The 23,339-nt window shown below is 39.8% G+C and overlaps 1 protein-coding gene across 4 annotated transcripts in view; it reads right to left on the minus strand.

The window, feature by feature from the left end:
• Positions 1-1,978: 1,978 nt before the first annotated feature.
• The window catches only part of SEC14L1 (SEC14 like lipid binding 1), a 38,479-nt gene continuing 17,118 nt past the window's right edge, over positions 1,979-23,339 (minus strand). For 2 of the 4 annotated variants that reach the window (XM_072403817.1, XM_072403818.1), the window contains exons 4-18: positions 17,965-18,114; positions 16,144-16,275; positions 15,487-15,615; positions 15,177-15,408; positions 14,317-14,426; positions 13,614-13,803; positions 13,073-13,161; positions 12,386-12,456; positions 9,935-10,106; positions 9,674-9,808; positions 8,254-8,388; positions 7,330-7,581; positions 6,700-6,878; positions 5,938-6,039; positions 1,979-5,256 (exon numbers count right to left, since the gene is read on the minus strand). In XM_072403817.1, coding sequence (XP_072259918.1) covers positions 5,019-5,256; positions 5,938-6,039; positions 6,700-6,878; positions 7,330-7,581; positions 8,254-8,388; positions 9,674-9,808; positions 9,935-10,106; positions 12,386-12,456; positions 13,073-13,161; positions 13,614-13,803; positions 14,317-14,426; positions 15,177-15,408; positions 15,487-15,615; positions 16,144-16,275; positions 17,965-18,114 — 2,316 coding nt within the window. In that variant the 3' untranslated portion in view covers positions 1,979-5,018. Of the gene's footprint in view, positions 5,444-5,480; positions 6,040-6,699; positions 6,879-7,329; positions 7,582-8,253; positions 8,389-9,673; positions 9,809-9,934; positions 10,107-12,385; positions 12,457-13,072; positions 13,162-13,613; positions 13,804-14,316; positions 14,427-15,176; positions 15,409-15,486; positions 15,616-16,143; positions 16,276-17,964; positions 18,115-23,339 lie in introns of those variants that run through there. The other 2 variants (XM_072403819.1, XM_072403820.1) reach the window with 2 other exon arrangements.

The raw sequence follows: 23,339 nt of genomic DNA on the forward strand, positions 1-23,339 counted from the left end.
AACTCTATTGAGTAGCATAGAGAGCTCCTACTCTTCCCAAGTCTACGAAGAACTTTTTATGACAAAGAAAAAAAAAAGTTTGGGGTGGAGTTGGTGTTTATTGTGCATCATGTTCTTCCAGGGTCACAAAATTGTTTACAGGTAGTCCCAGAGTTAAGGACATCCGACATACGGACGACTCCTAGATAGGAACGGGGCTTCCCTGCTAACTCGTGTGCAGGATGAAGGCTTGATGGGGCGGTTCGCTCTCTGCCTACAACATATGTAACCCGGTGACTACCTGTATTTACATTTACAGGTTTACAATCTAAAATCGGGCCATCGATAATCCAGTTCATTCAGTTTTCAGCCAATTTCGGATCACATTTTCAATACAAGGACTGTAGTACACTGTTTGACCACTGATGTTTTGATGGCGCTGTTCAGCAGAAACAGCTGTTGGTCTTGCTTGCTACACTAAATACATGTTGAGACGTCCCTGCTGCCTGCTTCCTGGAATTGTGCCAGATGTCTGCAGGTGCTGCGAGAGGAAGGCTGGCCTGTGTGCGGAGGGGAGTATAAAAAAAAATCTGAAATTTTCAAAAATCTGTTGCCCCTCAGGACTGAAGGTTGGCAGATTTTTGATTGTCAACCTGTATGTTGAGAACACACTGATGTCTTTACAAACTACCTTGGGGAATCATGAACCACAAACCAAGCTTGAGCCATATCAAAAGCAGCAATTATTTCTTGGATGAGTCTCCTTAATGAAGCGTTTCATGTTATTCCCAATCCAGAAGTACTAACGACTCTTTGATTCTTGTGAGTATTAAAGCTGAAGTTAATCTGCTTATATTTTGCCTTCCTGATCATCACCATGCTAATGAAATGTTTAAATAAAACAGGTTTTCATTACCTAGATTATGCTAACCCAGTCATCACTAGACCCCTGTGATCCTTTTTGCAATGCAGGTAGATCATGACTTGTAGGAGGGCTAGTAGGGTACTGTACATGGAGGTCAAAAAACACCATCATACTGCTTTAAAGGGAGCACAGCCATGATGAAAGCAGTGAGGAAGCTCATGGAAGTTCTGCAAATATAAAAATGCCTTGAAGATAGATGTAAGGCTGGCAATTCTATAGAGGCTGTATTTGCAGGTTTACTGCCCCAGGGAACACCCACATCAAATGGTGAGCCTCCATAATTGAAAGAACGGGGACCTACCTAATTATTAGAGTGGGTGGACTTAAAATAAAAAGGCTGGGGATTAAAGTCTGGCACAGGGGGAAGTGGACCAGGTATAGGAAACTTGGGGAGGGCAGATTATAAAAGGAGAAGCAGCAGACTGATCAGTTCACCTTTCTGCCAGCGGGAGAGAAGGCCTGGAGCTGTAAGTTTTCCTTATCCACAGAACAGGAGTGGAAGCTGTTTTTTTGTCTGTCACAAAATTGTAATGCTTCTTTATGGTATTTAAAGCTAAAAAGAGTTTACTTTATTTTCTATTTTAAATCTGACATACTCAAAATTGGCTAAAACCCTAATTAACAGGTTGAGCCTTCCTGCATACATGGGGAGTGAGTGGGTCATTGTTTTATGAAGGGGAGTTTAGATATTTAAATACTGCCTTCTACCGATATACATGGACAACTGGTAGAAAAAGGTCAGCTTGGGGGGGTTGTGCCTTTTATAGTATTTTATCACTTTGCATTAATCTTCAAATGAAAGTGTTTTGTTATATCTGTTCAATCCTTTTAGAAACCCAGTGAACTCCTAACTTACTTTGCCAACTGTTGACAACGCTGCTTATCTACAGATGCAGCACAGGGAGAGATCTGTCATCCTATTACGGGAACAAATGCAGGCACCACATCTGAAGAGAGGTAAGCTGAATTTACATTTTAACATACATCTGTGCAGTGGAGATTTTACTTGATGACTTGGAAGAGTTTTCCCCATCCCACATCAGCTGTCGGTAAGTAAAGACACAACACGCTGCATTTTACGGCATCAATGTTTATTATATAGTTAACATTTTAAAAAATGCTTTGAAAAGCTACATGTATGTTAAATTAAATGTTAGAACATAGTTCGAGGTCATGTTATTCCAAAATACTATGGTCACACACATTCACACCCTCCCCTGCAAGAAGCAATAACTAAAACGATATGCATATAAATTGAAAACTGATATGTGTAAGACTATCAAGAATATCGGTGCAATAGAGAAAACACAAATGTAGAGTAAAAGTAGAAGAAAAGGTGTGCAAATAAATCTTGCAAGGCTGCTTTGACCTATAGGATGAGCTACCTCTGGCATTGAGGCAGGGCCTGTTCTAAGGATGCTGGGTCTAACACTAAGAAGCGGTCACCGTGCTATGACATAGATGCCAGTCCTAATGCCTGGTGGAATGAAGAAGTGAAAGGGGGGGGTCTACACAATATCCAGGTACAAAGGCACAGCCCTGTTACCTGGGAAATCAGCCCTTATTTCTAGAAGATTAGGGAAGCCTCACAATGATAAAAGGAAGTGAATGGACAGGTGAAGGGTTATCATTCATATTTACATGCATACACACAGTGGACCAAACAATGACAAATAGAAATAAAATAATGAACGTGCAGTGATAATCAAGGGAGTAAAATATTGGATTGTGCATTTGTTTTCTGTCCCATCAGTTCTGTCACAGTTACAAAAAGAAAACATTTATAACAAAGCTAGTCTTAAGATCTGCGGCATTTGTCTCTGAGGACCAGGGCCCTACTGGCGATAGTTTATATTGTGCAAATGTGTCCTCTTGTGTAACTAAGTAGGAGTTGTCGTTAGATAGCAGCCAGTGTACGCCAATAACTAAACCTGGACAGGGATCATACACGTGAGTACTAGATGTGAGTAAATGTTCTCTTTGGTGCAAATGGCATCCAAAAGATCTAACATCTAAAAGATCTCTAACATCTATGGATGTGCAGACCTGTCCAATCTGAATGGCTGTAGCTTACATCAGCGGCTAGCTCAGTGCATGCAAAGACTTTGGCAAAGCAGACAAGAGTTTATAACGTGAAGTATTAGATCTGCACCTACCTCACTGCAATGACATTTTGTTTGCTGCTCATTTAACTCTCCTTCCAGACACTTATAGGTGTCAACATAACATTATGGGACAGGGATGTGATTCACGTAGCAACTAATCAGCTGTTATCTGCCCTATACATCTGGAATTCCCCCAGTTGCTATGGCCAACTTGTCCCGTTGCAATTTGCTGCACTTACCCGATGCTATAGGGTGCCAGGAGGGCATCTGGTTCACAGTGGCCCATCAACCTACCCCTTCAGAATATCTACTAACCAAATGCCAGCACTGTGGGTCAGTGATAAATTATGGAGTTTTATTCCATGATATGTAAAAGTTAATACAAGAGAATCATATTCAAAATCTCAGAAATAACACAACATATACATGATTGTTTAAAATAAATTTAGTGAATAAGAACTAGACGTCCTGCATTCCCCGGAATTATAAAGGGTTAGATAGGAGGCACTGGATCGAATAGAAGAGGATGAAATCTGACTTATATTATTGAGTGCAATGTCTCTGGATACCACTCTCTTGAACTTAAAGAGAGTCTTAGGAGAAGAAGCTTTGGTTTGGGCTTTAGGGTTTGTAGAAAAACAAAGAGCACCGCACTATTGACTTCAGGGGTCTTTACCGTATCCCTTCACCATGGAGGAGCTACCGCTTCATTTGGCATATAGGCTTCTGCAGCTCAATGCCTAATGAACAGGTGTGGGGTACTGTAAAAACCACAAAAAGTATTAATACTCGAAAATAAACCCATTTTGGATGGATGCCTAATCAACAATATGATGTTATGCTCTCTCTTTTCTGTTATTTCCTGCAGGCAGTGAACCACTAAGGGCCTTGTGTCATGGCATCAGTTTAATAGGGTTCTAAGAAGTCATTTGACCTGCTTTAATAGAAATACAAAGCCCCTCAGGCACAAGCAAAAGCCCACCAGCCCCAAAATTGAGGTTTTAAATGATATTTTCCAGTCAAAGCAAACAAAACTAGCTTTAAACATTGCCTATTTCTAAATTAAGGTCTTATACTATTATTAAGCCACCAAGATCTCTTACACAGTAAGGCTAGATTTCAATGGTCTACAGTATTCCAAGTGGTTTTCGATGATTGCCTATTAAGTGATCCATATGGGAGTCTAACATTTTAGGCTATCAAACCTTCATGTATTACAGTAAAAAACAATATTTTCAATTATACAACTGACTTCTAATAAATACCTTTTTGGTGCCTTTGTGTTTGTCTAACACGTGAGCTAGCATAAAGCAATAGGCTGCAGAAGGTCACATATATCAGAAATCTCCCAGATACAGGGATTGTTACATGCAAGCTCTTTTTCATAAGGAAATGTGATTTGTCAGTACAGTGGATGAATATTAGACCACACAAAAATGGTCTTGTAAGATTGTGACATGTGGTTAAATACATGTTATCCACTAGTTGTATCATGCAGTTGTATCATCACCATCTATTTTTAATCATCTCATATATAACTGCTATAAATCCAGTTTTCCCATCCATATGATTAAAAAAGTAATTTATGCCTCTTGTGTATAAAAAAAAAAAATTACAACTTTAGTCACATCTGTGATGGGCATGGCTAAAAGAAAGTATATGGCTAGTCCTGTAGATACTGTTATACAAAGCCAGCCACTGTGCAACATCCAATCAAAACAGACCTTCATGGGTCACGTACAATTTAGTTTTGCTGACCAAACCTCTCCAGCAGGTGGTTGCAAGATGTCACGTGCCTATTGCGTATGAATTTCACAGTTCCTATTGCACTGGGAATATAGACTGAAACAGTTGTGCGAGTGAAACATGCCGACTCCCCCACATGGAATGCGAGTCCAAAGCCAAGCGCTTTAACCTGGTGCTGTTTGAGCTGGCAGAGAGCTCAATGTCATGGATGCCATCGCTACCTGTAATCTATTGTAAACCATCTAACCCTGTCATGAGTGCCCTCAGGAAGAGTCGGTGCTCTCTGTTTCAATGGCAGCAGTTCCCACAGCCTCCCGAACGAATGGGAAACGCCAGGATGTGGGCCATCGCAGGAAGACGGGAGGTCTTAGGGTGTAGAGTGTGGAAAAATGCTGGCCCCAGAAGGATGGGGAGAGGCGCAGGAGCCCATCTGGATTAGGCTTCAGGTCTTGGGGGTGAGTGAAAGAGGGGAGCACAGACTCGGACAGAGGGAGGGGTTCTCTGTAACAACCAAAACGGAAGGAAAGGGGGGGAAAAAAAAAACAAAAAAAAAATGGGAAGGAAACAAAGAAAAATAAAAAGTTATACAGGTTCTCAATAGTAGGGGAGAAAATGGAGATGGGGAAATTAATGCTTAAAAATGGAAATGCAGGAACTCAAATGGCCGTGGACAGACACACAAGATAGACTGTGACACGGTGAGATGGAAATGATGTTTGGAAAGAGAACATAAAGAGATTATTAGTCCCCAAGTCAGAAAGAATGGCAGAAAAAAAGTTACAACATTTAAATTTGGTGCAGAACAGGTGACATTGATAGATAACAAGAATTAAATTTACATTTTAAGCCCTGGCTGCTTCCAATGTTACATTTTTAGCAGAAGAACCAATTTATTGCAGCTTTACCTCATTTAAGCTACTGTAAAATATACATGATCACTCAATGAGACCATCATCCAGAAGGTGACTTATCAGAGAATGGATATATTTATTTTATGGAACTGCTATTAAGCAGATGGACACGGTCTCACAGAGTAAAGAGTGGCTCCTTCAAGCTCATCGATGGACAAAATAATCAATGGTTAATGAGTCAGAACTTCATAGGCATCTGTCAGTTGAGGAAAGGTGAAAGATCTGCTTTGTCAGCAGTACTGAGGCAGATAAAAGTTCAAGAAGCAGCTACCTGGACACCATGGAACTGGAGTGAGATTGGCTTGAGGAGGTGGTGGCTGCGCTGAGTTGAGAGAAACCGCTGTGACTTGATTCCAAGCTGGTCATGGAACCCCTATAACAAAAAAGTATATAGGAAGAATTAAAGAAAAAACTATATATAATTTTTTTGGCCTTAAAGTAGATTTAAAACCCATCACTTAAATCTCATGGAAACTTTAACAAGGTATAGTAGAAAATAAAGTACATATGCGATTTAGGCAAGTGATTATTGCAGAAATGGTCAGGCGATGTCCCTTCTGCAACAACTATTCTTACCTGCCTGATCGCCATCCAGCTGTTAAGTTTTGCTGAGCTGCACATGCAGAATTTGCAGTTGTTTTTTTAATTAAAATAATACCTGGTGATCCTACAATGAAGTCCTTGTTCAGGCAATTCCTCCTATAGGGTAGCAACATGGTGTCTTTTCTGCATCCTATCACACATTCTCAACAGTGACTAATCACACTAATTACACAGGCATGTTGTTTCAAAATTATTGTTCCATATGTTTAAATCTGAAGCTTTCATAATATTAATACCTGGTGATCCTTGTTCATGGCCCCCTAGTTATACGTTCCTGGGAGTTTACGTAAGATTTTACTGATGGGGTTTACCTTCACTTTTAAAACAATGGCAGCTGTTTATGATACACAAGCAATTGTAAACAGTAACCAAAAGACGTTTCATCTACATTAATCATAAATCAGCCAAAAAGTGCCGCACTGGACTGTACCTAAAATCCTCGGAACCGATGATCTCAGTGTAATACATCACTTTGCATTTGTGGGAGGAGACTTGTAAGGATGCAAGAACATCATCCACACGTGGGAGGCTGCTGGTGGCACAAGCTGGCATGCTATGAAATTTCCATTGCAAGATGTAGAAACCCGGCCAGCGGGTCACATGAGAACCCTGTAAAATAATACATTTAAATAGTGGCTACAACACAACAAGTAAATAAATTACAGTCACTGTCAAAGTGTTTAACCCCCTCCCCCCAAACTGTATTATTAAATAATTAGTAAACTTCTCCATAGATAAAATGCCTGCATTAGTTTTCTGTGTTTGCCCTTTACTTGCACAATAAACTACACCATAAGCTTGTCCCTGGGTGACTCATCCACTGGAGGAAGCCATGATGGCTACCCAGGCTGGATTTTGTCCCTAAGTCATAAGGGAAGCGGGGATTCATAGTTTTCATAGGAAGATAAGGTTTTGCTGCCGGAAGTGACACGGATAATGCATTTCTGGAAGTAATAACAAGTATTTTCTGTACGTGTTGAAAAAATCCTAGCCTGAAAATGACACCATCACATCTAGGGGCAGCAATAAAATACATTTTTGTTCTTGGGTTGTCCGTTACCTGTACACTCTCTCCCTCCTTGCAGGACAGCGGAGACTCCACCATACTGTAATCTCGGCCCAACTGCCAAGCCTTGTCAATTAACTGCACATTGTTGCATACGGGTGATGTGATGCCATGAGCTCCGAGTGTATCCCGTTTGGGCACTTGTGGTGCCCTCTTTGAGTGGTAGATGTTAAACACAATGTCCCCTTTACAGACGTCAAAGTCCCAAGTGATTACAGAAGAGGCTTCAACTATTTGGATCATTATCTGGAAAAACAAAATACATAGAATATCACCTGTCACACAATCTATTTCTGCAGGATGCGGTATTATTGGTTGGCAGCAATGTAAGAAATAAAAGGTGGTCGATGTTGTGGCTACAGATAAAATTATCATATCAAGCAGAGTACCCAAAAGGAGCCAGGCTTCAGCTACATCATAGGTGGCAAAGAGCAGATCCAGAATCTGGCCAAGAGAGTAGGGCTTGGCTATAAACATCAGGTTTAAAATCACAAGTGTTTTACAGTAGCATGAATATTATAATAGGGGGATAGGAAATTAAACATCTAATCTGAGCATTAGGCAAATTTTTGAGGAATGGCCAATCAAAATCATAGTACAAACCACCACTGAAATCACAAATCTTTATACATTGCTCTGCAATTCCAAAGGTGGGCCAAATCAAAATGTATATAAAGTTTAAACAAATGGAAATGAGCAAAAAACAAAAAAGGTTGCCTAAACATGTATTTAATAACAGGATTTCAGGGATGTTTTTTAAATGCACTTTGCACTGGATGACAAAAAGGACACTTGCCAAAAATAATTTGGCCTAGTATAATAAACCATAAAATTCTAAAAACTGTAAGGAATAGATTAGAAATTCCTGGTGATGAACAATTTCTTGGTAGAAAGGCCTGAAGCTTTTATTGATCATACCTCATGTGGGGCACCTTTAAATACGCTAGCTGACTGGTAGATGGTTTCGGTCCACAATTGGATATCTTCACATTCCAACTCCTCTGGAGTCCGGTACAAGGCTTTGGGAACCAGCCCACCTTCAGGCACCTCACACTGAAACACAAATTACACCCAATGAGGATGCTGAAATGTAGCTGTCTTTCATTGGTGGTTTTCTAACAAGGTTGTGTTGCGCTTGGAACAAACCTAAAATGCAGGTCACCAAAATTCTCTTTACTTTAGCAGTGGTCACAGCAGCTCTAGAGGTGCATTGGACCTGAATTACATTGAGCTCCATTTCTGTTTTAACTGCCGACAAAGCATGTCAAATAAGGTCTAAAATTCATCACACTCATTTGTGCTACAATAGCCATTCAAACACTAATGCTACGTACACACATCAGATAATTCTTGTCTGATTATCTGAGAATCTGGTGTGTGTACAGCACTCGCCCAACGTCATTCATGGATCTGTTCTGGCGGATCCATGAACGATCGTAATGAAAGTGAAGGGAAGAGAGTGGAGTGGGGCGCTGTTCTGTTGTTCTCCCCCTCAACTCTCCAAACAGCAGTACGATGCTGTATGTACAGCACTCGTTCATGCATTGTTCAGTCTTTTGTTGTTAGAAAGGATCGTGAAAGATTCCTTACAACGACAAAAGTCTTATGTGTGTACGTAGCCTAATGTATATTCCATTCAAATGCAGAAGCACTCCAATCACAAATAAAGCATTTGAAAAGAACGCTTCTACACATTTATTCATAATGGGTTTTAACAGACAATCAAATGAAGTCTGAGAAAACATAAGGATTTGTCCACGTGATGCTCCCCTTACTGCACGCATCCTACAAACTATACAAGGTCTTCTTTAATTTCTTAGTTCGCAACAAGGAAAAGGAGTGATGGCCATTGTAACTCTTATTGCTTTATATCCCACAGTGATTTTTACATTTCCACTTTGGGCCTGTTTATTGGGCGATAAATTTGTAATATTTTAGGATGAATACATACATACATATGGGAACAAACATATTTCTGGTAATTTTGGTTAATATTTTTTTTTTTGCTATTAAATCTAAAGACAACAACACAAAGGAGAATTAAAAAGAAATGCAATGTATTTAAAAACAAAATACTTAAAGTAAGGTTTCATTTTCATTGAAGGAAATTTCCCCATTTTGACTGTAATGTGCATGTTAAATTTAAAGTTTTATTTGTTCCTCTCCCTCCTGCCATCCACAGGGGCATCAGCAGCATCATCAGAATCTTGTATAGAGTTCTATACATCCTGAAACATCTGCTTAGCAGTTTTTTTGGGAAGGTTTTTCCTACACTAATGACTGGTGTAATTAGAAGGCATTCATACTGGAAATCAGTGAGGTTTTTGCAGTTACTTACCAGGCATTCCCCACCAAGGAAATCTGGAATGATTTCTTGGTCAATGTAATCCACCAGTCCACCCGGACCTTGATAGTCGTTACCGGCATAGATAAGGAACTTCTTCCTTGTATTCTCATCTATGAAAGGACTGACCTAAAACATGACAGAGCAAAAATGCAATTCTCTTTACTACAAAGGATTTAAACATTGTATACCAATTTAGATATAGTTATTACTGTTCTATGTATGTGGTGAAACTCTGACGAAAAACAATCATACCAAAGTCCACAGAACTGGAAATACTCTGGGAGCTCGCAAAATCAACAGCCGCCCCAAAGTCTCCGGGTAGTTAGCTTCTACCACTTCGATGATGCGCAGTAAAGCCTTGACTCCTGGCCTCCACAAATGCCTCATATTGAGTCCTTCCAAATCCACAAGGCAGGTCCAGGAGCTGCAGATTACAATAAAATAAACAGGTATTAAGTAATGACCTTTCTGAAAATTATGAAAGCTGATCAGCGTTCATGTAGTGTTTTCAAATGCAGTTTTCCCTTCCCTCTGTTCAATCCTTGGGATGTTAAACCATATGGCTTTGTCAGGTTGAACAAACATGGTCAAGTGGTTTATATTTATGACAAACTGGGACCAAAATGTTCTACTTTGCCTCATTCTGTGGTGGGTGATAGGCACAACTGTTGTGATTGTTAGATGTTACACATGTATCAATTATAGAATTGCCAATTTTACAAAGCAAAAATGCGTGTGATCTGTATGTAGTCTAAGAGTTAAACACATCCCATTAATCACCTTTATATATTAGGAAAAGATGGCACTTAATGGATGCAAATGTAATAAATAATATTTTTGAAATGTTTAGTCTATCAAAATGAAATTGATTTTCAGTTTAGGAGAGTAAGGTTACGAAATCATTTTAATTATACATATTTCACAACCATATCTAGACAGCAATAAAGATTAATCACTTGCAAAGTGTGATAAATATATTTACCAATTTTCTGCTAAATATGTAAATTATGATCATGCAGCAAGCTCCTCTGTGCTGCAGCTGCCTATGGGCCCCCTAGTGGAATCACCTGTGAATTACATTTACCTTATTGCATATTAGTCATCTATGTATCCCTAACAAATTCTTTATGCAGAAATGCTTTTTTCCTTGTTGGTAAAAAGAGACACTTTTGTTAACTTGTACAACTGTTTTAAATGATATATGTGTACATATCATAGGCCTTCGATGTGCTCATACAAATTTTTTGTTTGTGGTTACAGCAGGAGCAATACAAAACTGCATATTTGACAACATAGGAAAAAGAGACAATTGAGATCAGAAAATATGCAGTTTGTGGTTACATGTCAAAGAAAACAACATTAAAGATCTAGTCTTGGAAAGGAGGAAGGACTTGGAGACCCAAGAAGGAAACCATTTTCCATCTGGTAGTACAGATAAGGGGTTGGTGAGTAGAGGACTAGTAAATGGGCAGAGAGAATACTTAGCTGGTGGGGTCAAGCAAAGAGGTGAACCCCAGACATTCCCAGAGGCAGATAAAAAATATTGTTAAGTAATATTATTATAAATAAATGATGCCTGCAAATAGGGCTGAATCAATTACAGACAAAACCAGCCTGGTCTCCTTTAAATATACTGGCAGCCCACAGAGAAGATGCCTTGGTGACATTGGTGAAGATGGACTAGGACAGGGGTGTCATACTCAAAATACACAAAGGGACGAAAATAAAAAATTAGGCCAAGTCGGGGGCCAAACTAGAAATGTATTGAAAAAAGTGACTACATTTGCACTACAAGACTGTAGTGACAGTAAAGCTACAGTTCACCTGTCATAAGAGAAGGACTTGCTGCAAAAGAAACCCCCCAGCACTGCTCACCTCAGACTGCCCTCCTCCTGCCCTCTCTGCCTCCCTCCCCACTGTTACAGGAGCCTTCTCACGCACAAAGACATCCCCAGCATCCCTATAGACGTAGCAGCCGGGCTGGACTCGAGTTGCCCTTGCGATCGCCTGTGATTTGGGAGGGGGGTGGGGAAAGGCAGAGATATCTCACCTGTCACATAGACACGAGTAATGCTGAGACTACAATTCTGGGCCTTACGTGCATCTATGTAACAGTCAATAGAACAGAACAACAATGCAGGGCCAAGCAGTGATGCACGTGATGCAAGGAATTGTAGTAGGGGCATCACTCGCTGTAGCGGGCGGGCCAGATGTAATTCATTTTCTGAATTCTTTGGGGGGGGGGGCAAAAAACAGGGCCTAGCGGTCCAAATTTGGGGGCCCCGGGCCAGAGTTTGACACCCCCGGACCAGGGCTTCCAATGATCTATACACAAATCCAGCTTTGCCAACTAATTAATTTGGGTAAGTCACCAAGGAGGGCAATTTCACAGATCCCACACAGTTGGATAACTTCAAGAGGCGAGTGGGACTTCTAATGGCCATATACCCACTTGGTTTCAGACTTGTCAGGTAAACAAAAGTAACCAACAACTGTGTATATATAGTGTGTGGGGGTACCTGAATGGATGTGAATGTATTGTTCAGATAGTCATTTATATTATAATGAATTGTTACTATGAGAAGATTATGACGTGTGTGGCTAGCTTAAATCCACCATTGTAGAACAAATCTGACAAGCAAAATGAATGCATTGTGGAAGAAAATACCGTTCCCAGTATGTACGTGGAGAAATGTGACGTACCTGATTGGTCGGCCAAATATTTTAGTATTTTCTTCACAGCGTCTTAGTCCTTCCTCATTAATGGATAGCACCTGCCATGGAAGTTTAAAAAAAAAAATCACTTAGAAGGATGAGGGGAATACAGGCTTAAAATAGATTTCTCATTTTTTACCTACTGTCTTTGTAATGTTTTTATTGATTTTGGACTTTTGGGGAACACTCACTCCCTCAGTGACAAATGAAGTCCCTCAGTAAAAGGGAAAGCATAAAAAAAATGGTGGACAGGTGAAGAATTTGTAACCCCTCATCAGAATACCTTTTTAGTATCAAGGGCCCCAGCCTTGTATAGCAGTGGGGTAAAGGCTAATGCATCTGACCAATAGTGGCCTATCAGTCTGAGACTCATCTGGGATTATTCATTGATAGGTGCATTAAACCTGCAGTTAACCTCCTTCAAGCACGTTAGTATACCCATAGACATATATGCAAAACCTGTTTGAAGCAAACAGAAGCTTGCCCACACAGGCCGCAAGGCTGGTGTCTATCAGAATGCACAGTTAATAATAAAGGGCTTACACAACTAATACAACAAACAAATGCAGACAACTCTATAAAACAGGAGTCATTACAGGTGTCAATCAATCAGGTTATCTGAATGCTTCTCCTTTTCTGCCTTTTTAATGGCTTTAACAAAACGAGACAACTTACATGTCTGAGGAGAGACTCTTCACCTAGAGCTCTGACCAGGCCCTTCGTGTCCATCTGTCCAAGCCTTAGCACATACAGTGGTCGGCCATCTACAAAACAATACAGATATTAGTGTGACTTTTAACTCAAATCACGGACTGTGAAAAAGTTGGATCAATTTGTATTTTATTCTGCCAAACCAAACCGATTGAGGAGGAGGAAAATCCATGCTTTACTAACAAATTGAGGTCATTATAGAGAAAGGAAAACAGTGAAAGTTTCAGATCAATAAAAATTCTATATGCAGGTTTTATTTTCTTTTTTCATATCCTTACTTTATAGCATGTTTTCACACAACCTTTGCACATCACTGCATACTTCATTTTATGTTTACAGACAAAATAGAAAGTTGGCTTCAGCCACTGCGCAATTCAGAATAATGATTTGACTAAAAAGGGGCAAACAAACTGCCTACATGAACCAACACCAAGTACAATCCATAATTAGGAATAAAATAACTCAGAAATGTCAACAGCAAGCTAGGTAAACAAAGTGTGCACACCTTTGTCGTGATGGTGCCAGCCTCCAGCATAAAAATCATGCAGAACCTGTGGTGGGGTCCAGGTACTCAGCAGGTAGTCAACTTGATGCTGCTTACGCCAGGTGAGGGACTGACAAAGGATTTCTCTGGCTTTGTCAATATTAAAGTCTCGGGCGCGCAAGAATCTCAGGATGTGTTCATCTTTGGGGATCTACAAACAGATTATATAAAATGAATAAATAGTGAATAATGGACAACAACCATGGCAACTGGAAGGAATGTCTGATATCCCTGTTATATAAATAGAGCCCCTAGAATTGTTTATTTGTACCTTCATCAAGCCCAGGTACTATTGCAAGAACTAGATATGCTTATATAATTTTTACATTTTTATAACCTCACATCTTCAGCAGTGGTTTTATAGTTATGTCACCAACTCCCATTTAGAGGAGCCCACAATTAAATGAATTTACTATACATGGACACAAGAACAAGTATTGAGGTTAATTTAATATACTAGGTGAGTATAACAAGACGAGTATAACAAGTGTTGAGGTGAAAAATGTGTTAGGAAATTATTACAAAGAAGATGCCCAATTACCACTGAATGTAGGAGGACCAGATGGCCAACGCCTGGGTAAATCAGTCATTTGGTCCTTTAATAAAAAGGCCCCACTGATGAACCTATAGCATGGGTAGAGCTTTGTTAACAGGTGCAACTTACTTTGCCCTTGTGGGTTTCCTGCAGCCACTGTCTCAGGCGAATAAGGCAGCTCTCCTGCAAAGGCGTGAGGTCTCCCAAGTAACGTTTGATGTAATCTGCGTCCAACTTGTCTGCAAAAAAACAAAAAAAACAAAATTGCAGACCAGCAGAACTAGTACAGTCTAACTTATGAAAAACCTACAACAATCAGAGAAAATCAAATCCCTAATGCCAGCCATTGTCATTCACAACAGTTTCCAAAAGCATGTAGGTCTTTCTATTAAGAAAGCCAGCACAATTTATCTTTCTAGTAGAGTGTGGAAAACTGGTTGTTAAAAACATTTTAATGCCTTGGCATGAAAAAGGTAATAAAGTTAGTCTAAAAAAAGGCTTCATTTAGATCTTATCTATAGGCACATTTGAATATATTCCCCACGGGGAAGGCACAAATGTCAATGCAACCCCAGATATTTAGCGGTACGATAGCAGTGACATCACCATGTTGCATATTACCTGGGCTGAGAGCAGAGCTGTAAAGAGGGATCAAACAGACCCACTCACCACAGACTGCCTGCAGAAAACTAAAGGGGGCAGATACAGGCCTAGTTACCCTGAACAAGAAGAGAGAACGGCAGTGACTGGTCTTTAGTATAGGAAGCTCTCTCATATTCGTAACATTTTATGCTTGATAACTGCACAGACCTGAAAGTTATGTTCAAAAGGAAACGGAGATTGTATTAGGAATACACATACTATTTGTATTATGACAATATAATTAATCTTTCAATTTATAAAAGAAACTGCACTCCTCAAGTGTACTGACTGCTACAGAAAAAAAAAATCTGTCTCAGAGCTATACCAATAGTTTGTTGGAGACATACCATCAGGAGTGCTGCTAAGAGGCTCAGGAGGACTGGATGACATAGGATGGCCATCCCTGCTGTTGTGTCCATCAGTAGAATTTACAGTTGGTATGTTCAGGGCAGGGGATATGGAATGGCCTGAGGTAGAAGTTAGACACTCTTGCTGCTTGGTGGCAGGAGTCCATCGAGGAAGAGATGTTATGCCTTCCTCCTCCATTTGATTCAAGTAATACTCAATTATTTCCTTACCCTAAGGAAGAATACAGTTACTAACAGCTAAAAAAATATATTTATGGATCATTTTTACCTTGTAACATGTGACATATACCTTCTTGATATTGCTGGTGTACTGCTTCATAGCAATCTTTTCCACTGTGCTCTCAAATCCAAAGAAAGATTTGATGTCCAAGCTTGCTGACTGCTCGAAGCAAGTCCATTCCTCATTGTCAGGGTGTACCTGGAAGAAAAGAGGATTTGATTTTTATGAACAAAAAAGCACCCTAGTTAATATTGGGGTCCTAAATTGCTAGTGTTTATTTAAAATTCAAAATAAAATATTTTATTAAATCAAATCACTATGCAACTCAAAAAACACAAAACTAGACAGACAAAGATACATAAAAAAAACAAAAAACACACATACAATGGTAGACCATATGCCAATAACCCTTTAGAGCAGTGGTCACCAACCGCTGGTCCGCAGCTTTGGCATGTGTGCCCCCCTGCAGGGTCAGTGGACAGGCATTCAAAGCATCTCAAACTGCCCTATGACTTCTCCATGCAATAGCTGCTATGTGGTTGTTTGTGGAGTGCTGGGTTGCTATTCATTGTAAATGGCACCCCTAAACACAGCTGGGGAATGCACTGACATCAACACAAATTGCAATGTGCTGTGTTTTCAAACACGCAGTGGACAATAGTGGAAATGAGCTCCAAGTGTATTCAACCTAATCAGAGATGTAGAGAGCGAAAAGTAAAGACTTACAGTGTAACAGCAATACTCGTGAACCACAATACGACTGGCAAAAGTTTCATTGTGAGCTTCAATTTGCAGAGTCCGTTCCCGTCTGTTCAAGGAATTTTTTTGGATGAAATAAACATAGTCAACACCTGCAATCTGGAAAACAGAAAATATACCATTATATGGATTTCTACATCTTCCGGGTAACGAAGCTGCAACTAGAATATTTTAATAGAGCAACCCGCAATTTCTTCGGATAGAAGGAAAACACATGACATACAAACATCCAAATTGGTTTATTGATTGTTTACTAAAGACCTTTATAAGTGTGCAGGTCTCAGAGACAAAATACTTTAATTAGAAGACCTACAAATGAATGCTGGGTCTGTGATATGGGAAAGGCATTTGCTTGTACAACATGGCAATAAAGTTAAGAAAAAGGCAACAGAATAGACAGTAAAGGGGAAAGTAAATAATGCTCAGAAGCAAAGGTTACTTTTAGGACCCGTGTTGATGGGCTTTTTGGATTCCTATACAAGGTTATATATTTACATACAAATCTACAGAAATGAGGCAAGTCAAATGAAGGTCAACTGCAGGTCTAATGCATGTGCCATTGAATTTCGAATGTTCTCAGAAACATTTTAAACTGATGCCAATATTAAAAGCCAAAAAGTCTGCCACTACAGGTACTCAACATGCATTGTGGTGTCATTCCATTATTCCTATATACAAATATCAGGCATATGCAATGTTGCCAGTACAGTAGTATAACAATACAAATGAATATTACTGGCACTCCATAGTTAAAGTTCATACAGTTAAGGTTCATACAGAGTGTGGTAACCCTATTCATTATTGTGCTTAAATAGATATATATAAAAAAAAGATCCCCGTTATGAGATTCCTGTCTGCATGTTTATTTCATACAGTTTATTAGAAATGATAGATCAGACTGCATTGCAGGAGTCATTCGTGCAGAAATCCTATGGAGTCCCTAAACTTTTTCTCACACAAATGTTGGCCAAAACAAAGCACTTCTACAAACAGCAGCACCTACACAATATGAAATCCAGCTGTGCACAAACGCTACTGGCACACAAGAGAAAGGCATGATGCATTTCCTCAAATTCTTAAGATAACCAGATGGAGGAAGTAGACAAATTTGTTCTTGTGAATTGACTCTTCCTACCTGGCAAGTCAATTTCCTTTTAGTGAAACTTTAAATGCTTATGAATTTTTTTATGGTTTTAAAGTGATCATCCACACAATGTTTGTTATTTTTTAAAAATAACAACAATGTTCCTGCGTGCATTTACTGTGCATTGAAGGCTTTATTAGCATCTGCTCACTTGCTGACTGCTCAGCTAGAAGTTTATGCAGAGACATTTTGAAGAAACCTAAAAAAGCAGGGGGGTCAAACTACAATGAATATTCATATCTGAGATATTGTAGAGATTGTAAGCTTTTCAGAACAAGGTCCTCTCCTCCTGTGTCACTGTCTATATCTGTATGTCATTTGCAAGCCTATTTAATGTACAGCACTACGTTGTTATATGGTTGGTGCTATATAAATACTGTTTATAATAAAATAATCAGTGCAAGTCGTTTACTGCAGAGGACATTTGGACTCCTGCCTTGCCCTTATGTGACAGCTCTAGGCCAATTGCATGGAACCAACACTGCGATCTGGGAAGGAGTAGCGAGTTACATGCTCTTCCATACTTTAAACATTGGGTATTTTTCTTTGCTCACAATTGCACAGAAATGAGAAAAGAAGAGTATAAATTATTGTAAAAATTGTACCTTTTATCTGATACTATTGCATCAGAATGGAAGTCTCACCTTTTTAAGCAGCCGTGGAGCATCTACGTCCAGTTTGCAGCGTCTCTCCACAACATGCACTGCTCCATCCTCGCTGAGATACTCGTTCATCGTATCACTGCCCACAAACATAGGAATGAGATGACAAGTGGGGAAACGCCGCTCATAGGCCTGTGAAAGAGAAGCAACACCATGACTCACATGTTGATGGCTGGTATATTTCAGCTGAACACATACAGATGGATTTACTTCAATATTTTAGGCCTAGTCAACTCGGAAAACAAATGGGTTAAAAACACAAATTTAAAAAAAAACAGCCATCAGTGACTATATTGAGCATGCTACTTCTGTAGCAGACACTCCAGGATCACATAATCCCTGCTATAAGGCATAAGTAAACATACGTAAACATACAATTGTATAAAGAGGAATAAACTAGAGCTCAGCACTTGCTATAGTTGATGCCTGTATAAGCAGCACATCATCACATGTGTGTTCAGCTACAGGGTTGCTCACTTACAACCATTATGAATGAGCTTGGGACCAAACACACATAACCCAATTTATATTTTATTAAATGATTCACACGCCTTTCAACACCATATTTCCTGAGTGTTTTCATGGGTTTATTTGATAATGAACAGAGCAATTGTTCCTCAGTTCAGATTGCTTGCAATGAGTTGGTGCACAGAGCAAATCAATTATCTTTTACAGCTCCCAGAGTTCCTATTGTAGATCATCATAGCTCTAGTAATACGGTGCTATTTTCTCCATCTTACCTACTGCCAAACTCAGCAACTATATTAGGAATTGCACCCACTAAATAAATATACTATTGTCTTCAGAAAAGTGACTGCTACCAGCCAACTAAATTGTGTCATATGGGGAGCGCTTTTGTTGTCACCCAGGGAGGTAAAGGGAGTGAGGGTAAAGCCCACGGGGTCATAAGAAATGAGAAGAACCTTCTAAAAGTCCCGGACAAGCCTGTCTTTGTACTCCGATTTTCATATACAGAAATAGAAAAGTAATACAATACAGTTTACCAATCCTCAGATGTACTGGTTGCAGTAATACATATCCAAACTAACTTACTGCCACCGGTGAACAATACACCACCCCTTCTTCTTTCCTTCAGGACATAAGTGAGCAAAAAGGCAATTTTGGTTGTTGGAGTCCACTAACCCTTTAGTCCTACTTGGCCTTAGTAAAAATTCTAACTTATTTTTATACTAGGCCACTATTCATTGACATTTCTTTCCGTTACTGTTTTTACTTGATGTAATGGTTTCTTGCATTCAAAGCAAGGCAGAGCCACAAAATATCTTCTTGTGGTAAACTGAAGGTCTGACTTTTAGAACGTTTTTATCATTTCTTGTGACCTCGGTGGGCTTTACCCTCACTCCCTGTACCTCAGGAACTAAATAAGGTAAAACTTCCCCATCAGGAAAAAAGAAAACCACCACCAAAAATGCAAAGACTTGTTTATTAGATAGTAAAGTAAGGGAAGGTTGCCATTTACAAACTCACTTACAAATGTTCAGGATGGTGGTGTCTGGCCAGGCAGATTCATCACTGGATGCAGCTTATCCACAATCCTTGTATAACACCCAGAAGAAAATGGCTAAATATTGGAGAGGGAGGTGTCCTGCAGTTTTGCCCAGGTGTGACAGCACTACCCTTGCATAGATATAGTACAGTAAAAGAGCCGTGTCACCCTACGAAGGTAAATATGCTACTGGCAGGGTTCCCACAGCAAAATATAGGGGGAAAAAGCCCTAAAAAGTAAGACTAATGCAGGTACAATTCCAGGACTGACTGGTAAAATTCTATATATAACATTTTTGTCTTTAGGTTTATATACGCAATCTGTGCGCTCAGCTGTTAAAATCTGATAAAAAAAGCTGCTCATAAAAGCAAATAAGACTGCCGCAAACAAACCTATTGCAGGGTTTGGGGTACAGCAAGGTCAACACAAAGAACAAAAGTGAATCACAATCAGTGAGATCTTTTGGCATATACAAGCAATGTTAGCTGTTCATTTACTCAAGTTAAAGCTGTGCTGTTATTTCTGCCATCCGCACAGTGCTGTCACCGGTCCTTCTGGCATCACATTCAGTACAGACTTGCTGGTGTATCATTCAGAAGCCATCATTCGGGGGGGACAATTACCCGTGCAGCTTATTTCTTTCTTGGCTATGCTGCACGTCACTCGGGGCACTTATTCTCCTTGACTGAATGAGGTCAGAAAAGAGAAAACAGCTGCGCTACTTTGGCATGCAGAGTAATCAAAGTGGGAGTTCAGCGTGATTTGAAGTAAACGTTGCTGACCACGTCACATCTATGCGGTATCTCACAATATTAGATGAGGTACGCTGTTTCCCTTTTACTTAAAATCGACAGTTCATTATAACCACATCATTTTTATTTTAAATAATTCTAAGTTAATCAAGCATAATGCGTGTGTAAAACACCCACATGGGAACATCTCATTGCCATGTTAGGTAAGCTAAAAGCCTTTCTGTAGGAAATAACGACAATCCTTTTAATGATGCCCACAATACATTTACTTGTCAGAAAAAGAAATACGCTCACACAATTAGTTGTCACACAGAGAACTGCAGGTAAGGGGAAAGAAAGATCAAGTTCTTATTTTTATGCATATGCAAAGAGCTTTTATACTTGCTGGAAAATTTAACTAATCCCATTCTCCAGTGGAATATAGCCCACTCTTTTCTACAAGTGTCTTATTACTAACTGTGCTGGACTAGCTCCTTAGTCCCTCCCTGTGTAGCTGGGGGGAGGAGCATAAGTGGAATTCTATCCCTATGGCTTAAGTGACAGCTCTGAGTGGCTGCTGACATCACATCCAATATGGCAGCACCAGGCAGCAGACCCAAGACTTATGCACATGAATTCTCTTTGGAGATTTGATTGGTAAGGGATTCAAAGAACTGAAACAAACACACCAGTATGAAAAGTTCATTTTCAGGAGAAGTCAGCACTGGTTGATGTTGTGAAATCTTCATTTTATCATTTTTATGCTTTTATACCTGCCAATGAAAACAGACCTCAACTTGAACCCACTGTACGCTTGTCCAGGCTGTTATTTAGGACGCATCAACAATTCAGTTTTTGCTGGCTGACGGAGCTCAAAATACACTCATAAAAATTTAACATGATGTTTTTTTTAACCTTTAACCAGGTTGGTTAATCTGGGCGTGTAGGATGACCCATAGAGACCTCACACAAAAAAGTACATATGAACCCACTGAACTCTTATTTTCTAGTTTTAGTTCAAGTGAAGTGAAAAATTGGAAGCGACGCTTACAATCCTTGGGCCTTCCATCCTCCCTACAAAATAGGTCAAGAAATAAAAACGTATCTGTAAAGGTAATGTTAGAATTACATTTACATCAGTCTCCTGCCCATGGAAAGACTCCATCCTCCCAGAAGATTCTGTGGAACGCAGGGTAAAATGAAGGAGCCCTAAAATAGACGAGTAACTTGCAAGAATTTTCCTGTTTTCTTCCACAGAAATCTGTCCAGAAAGATGGCGATATCAAGCTCAGCGATCTGGGGTAAGGCAGGTGGAATTGCAGCTTCTAACTGAAACCTTCACAACTTCATTCTCTACCTAAAAAGGGGAAAGAGACCCAGCCGATGGAAACCATTGCAACACAAGTGACACTCCTACAGAAACTCCTAACAAACCACATAAAACCATTTATGTGTTGGAGTCCATCTCTACAAAAAACATAAGGGTTAGCAGGGTTTTGTTAAAAAGAACATTCAAACCATAAACCATATGGGATATTACTTTACTTCCTTACCACTCCCTAATCCCCTGTATAAGCAGATCATACAACGGTTCAGATGGCTGGGTAAACCAGCAGCTCCCTAGTGTTTGTATCAATAACAAAATGAAGAAATTGCCAAGCTCTCTGATTATTAATAAAATATATTCCTATTTTGCAGCTTTGTTTTTGCAGGTGGTGTAATAGTGTTGCAGTTCCTAGGTGGTGCGCAGACACTCCACGTGTCTTGTGGGCGGTGAGCTGTTCAACCACTTCCATAAACTTGAATGGTAAAACTTTTCAAACACCTGCTAAGCAGTTTTAAATGCTTGAGAGGTGTTTTGGAAGTATTTGTGAGGTAGTACAAATGAATTACATATTTCCACTTCCTCTACAAGACAAATCCAATGTTAGAAAACCCCTCATAACAATTTTCAGGTGTTTGCGGAAACCCAGAAAAGGCGGTAATGCCCTGTAAGCAATCCGGGGCACTTAGTGGCTGGAACTGGGTGAATGGTAAGTACACTGAAACACAATTTTCCGTGTGGCCTTATAATAGTCCCTAAGAAACCCTTAAAATAAATTATGGGTGTTGGGTAACCCTTGCTAAAATCAATGGGGAAAATGCCATCTGAATTGGTTGCCAGTGAGAAGAATCCCCCCATACATTTGCTGTCAGAACAGCCTGCTCTGTAAAGTAGTGTTGGTCCTGGAAATAAGCAAGCACCATTTTATGGAAGGTAAATCAGCCACAGTTCAAGAAACCGCCGGCTTCAATTCTGGAGGGCTCCTAGGATTGCATGGAATCCTGGTTGAAAATGTCTGATAAAGAGAATGCTGGAAGAAATTGCATACTATTCTGCCCCGATAGAACAATGCTTCCAGGAGCTGTCAGGAGGAGACCGAGACTCTCGGAATACAAAAAAAGGAAACCTTTGGAGTCAATATAAAGCCTGCAGCCACAAGAAATTCAGTGTGCTCTACTGGCACAATTTATGCTGGGTGCAGGCAATGTAAGCATTTCATTACTTTTATTTGAGCTAAATTAGAGCTGGCTAAAGCTGTGCTGTTATTTCTGCCATCAACACAGTGCTGTCAAATGTAGTCGCTGGCCCTTCTGGCATCATGCTTGGTAGAGACTTGCTGGTGTATCATTCAGAAGCTGTTATTCTGAGCTCCATTACCCATGCAGCTTATTTTCTTTCTTCCACTGTTCACTTGGCTATGCTGCACGTCACTGTGGGCACTTATTCTCCTTGACTGAATCAGGTCACCTTACAAACACAGTTGTGCTGCTTTGGCAGGCAGGAAGTTCAGTGCAAATTGAAAGTCATAATAGAAGCAATGCCGTCCACATCAGTCTTTAATTTTTAGGGCTTCCCAGAGGGAACAAAGCAATGAAAAACAAATTCTAGAACAGTTTCTAACCTTTTCTCCCTCTAGTTGAAGCTAATTATAGCTATTGCTCCCATCATGCAAAGAAAAGACATTCTGCAGAAATTGCTTACACAATGTAAGCATCTCATAGTGTGCATTAGAAGCTGCAGATAAAGCCAACCCCTCTTCCGAGCTAGAAGATGTCAACATTGTGACCTTGCCCTT

Source organism: Pyxicephalus adspersus, chromosome 3 (assembly GCF_032062135.1).
Source record: "Pyxicephalus adspersus chromosome 3, UCB_Pads_2.0, whole genome shotgun sequence".
NCBI lineage: Eukaryota > Metazoa > Chordata > Amphibia > Anura > Pyxicephalidae > Pyxicephalus > Pyxicephalus adspersus.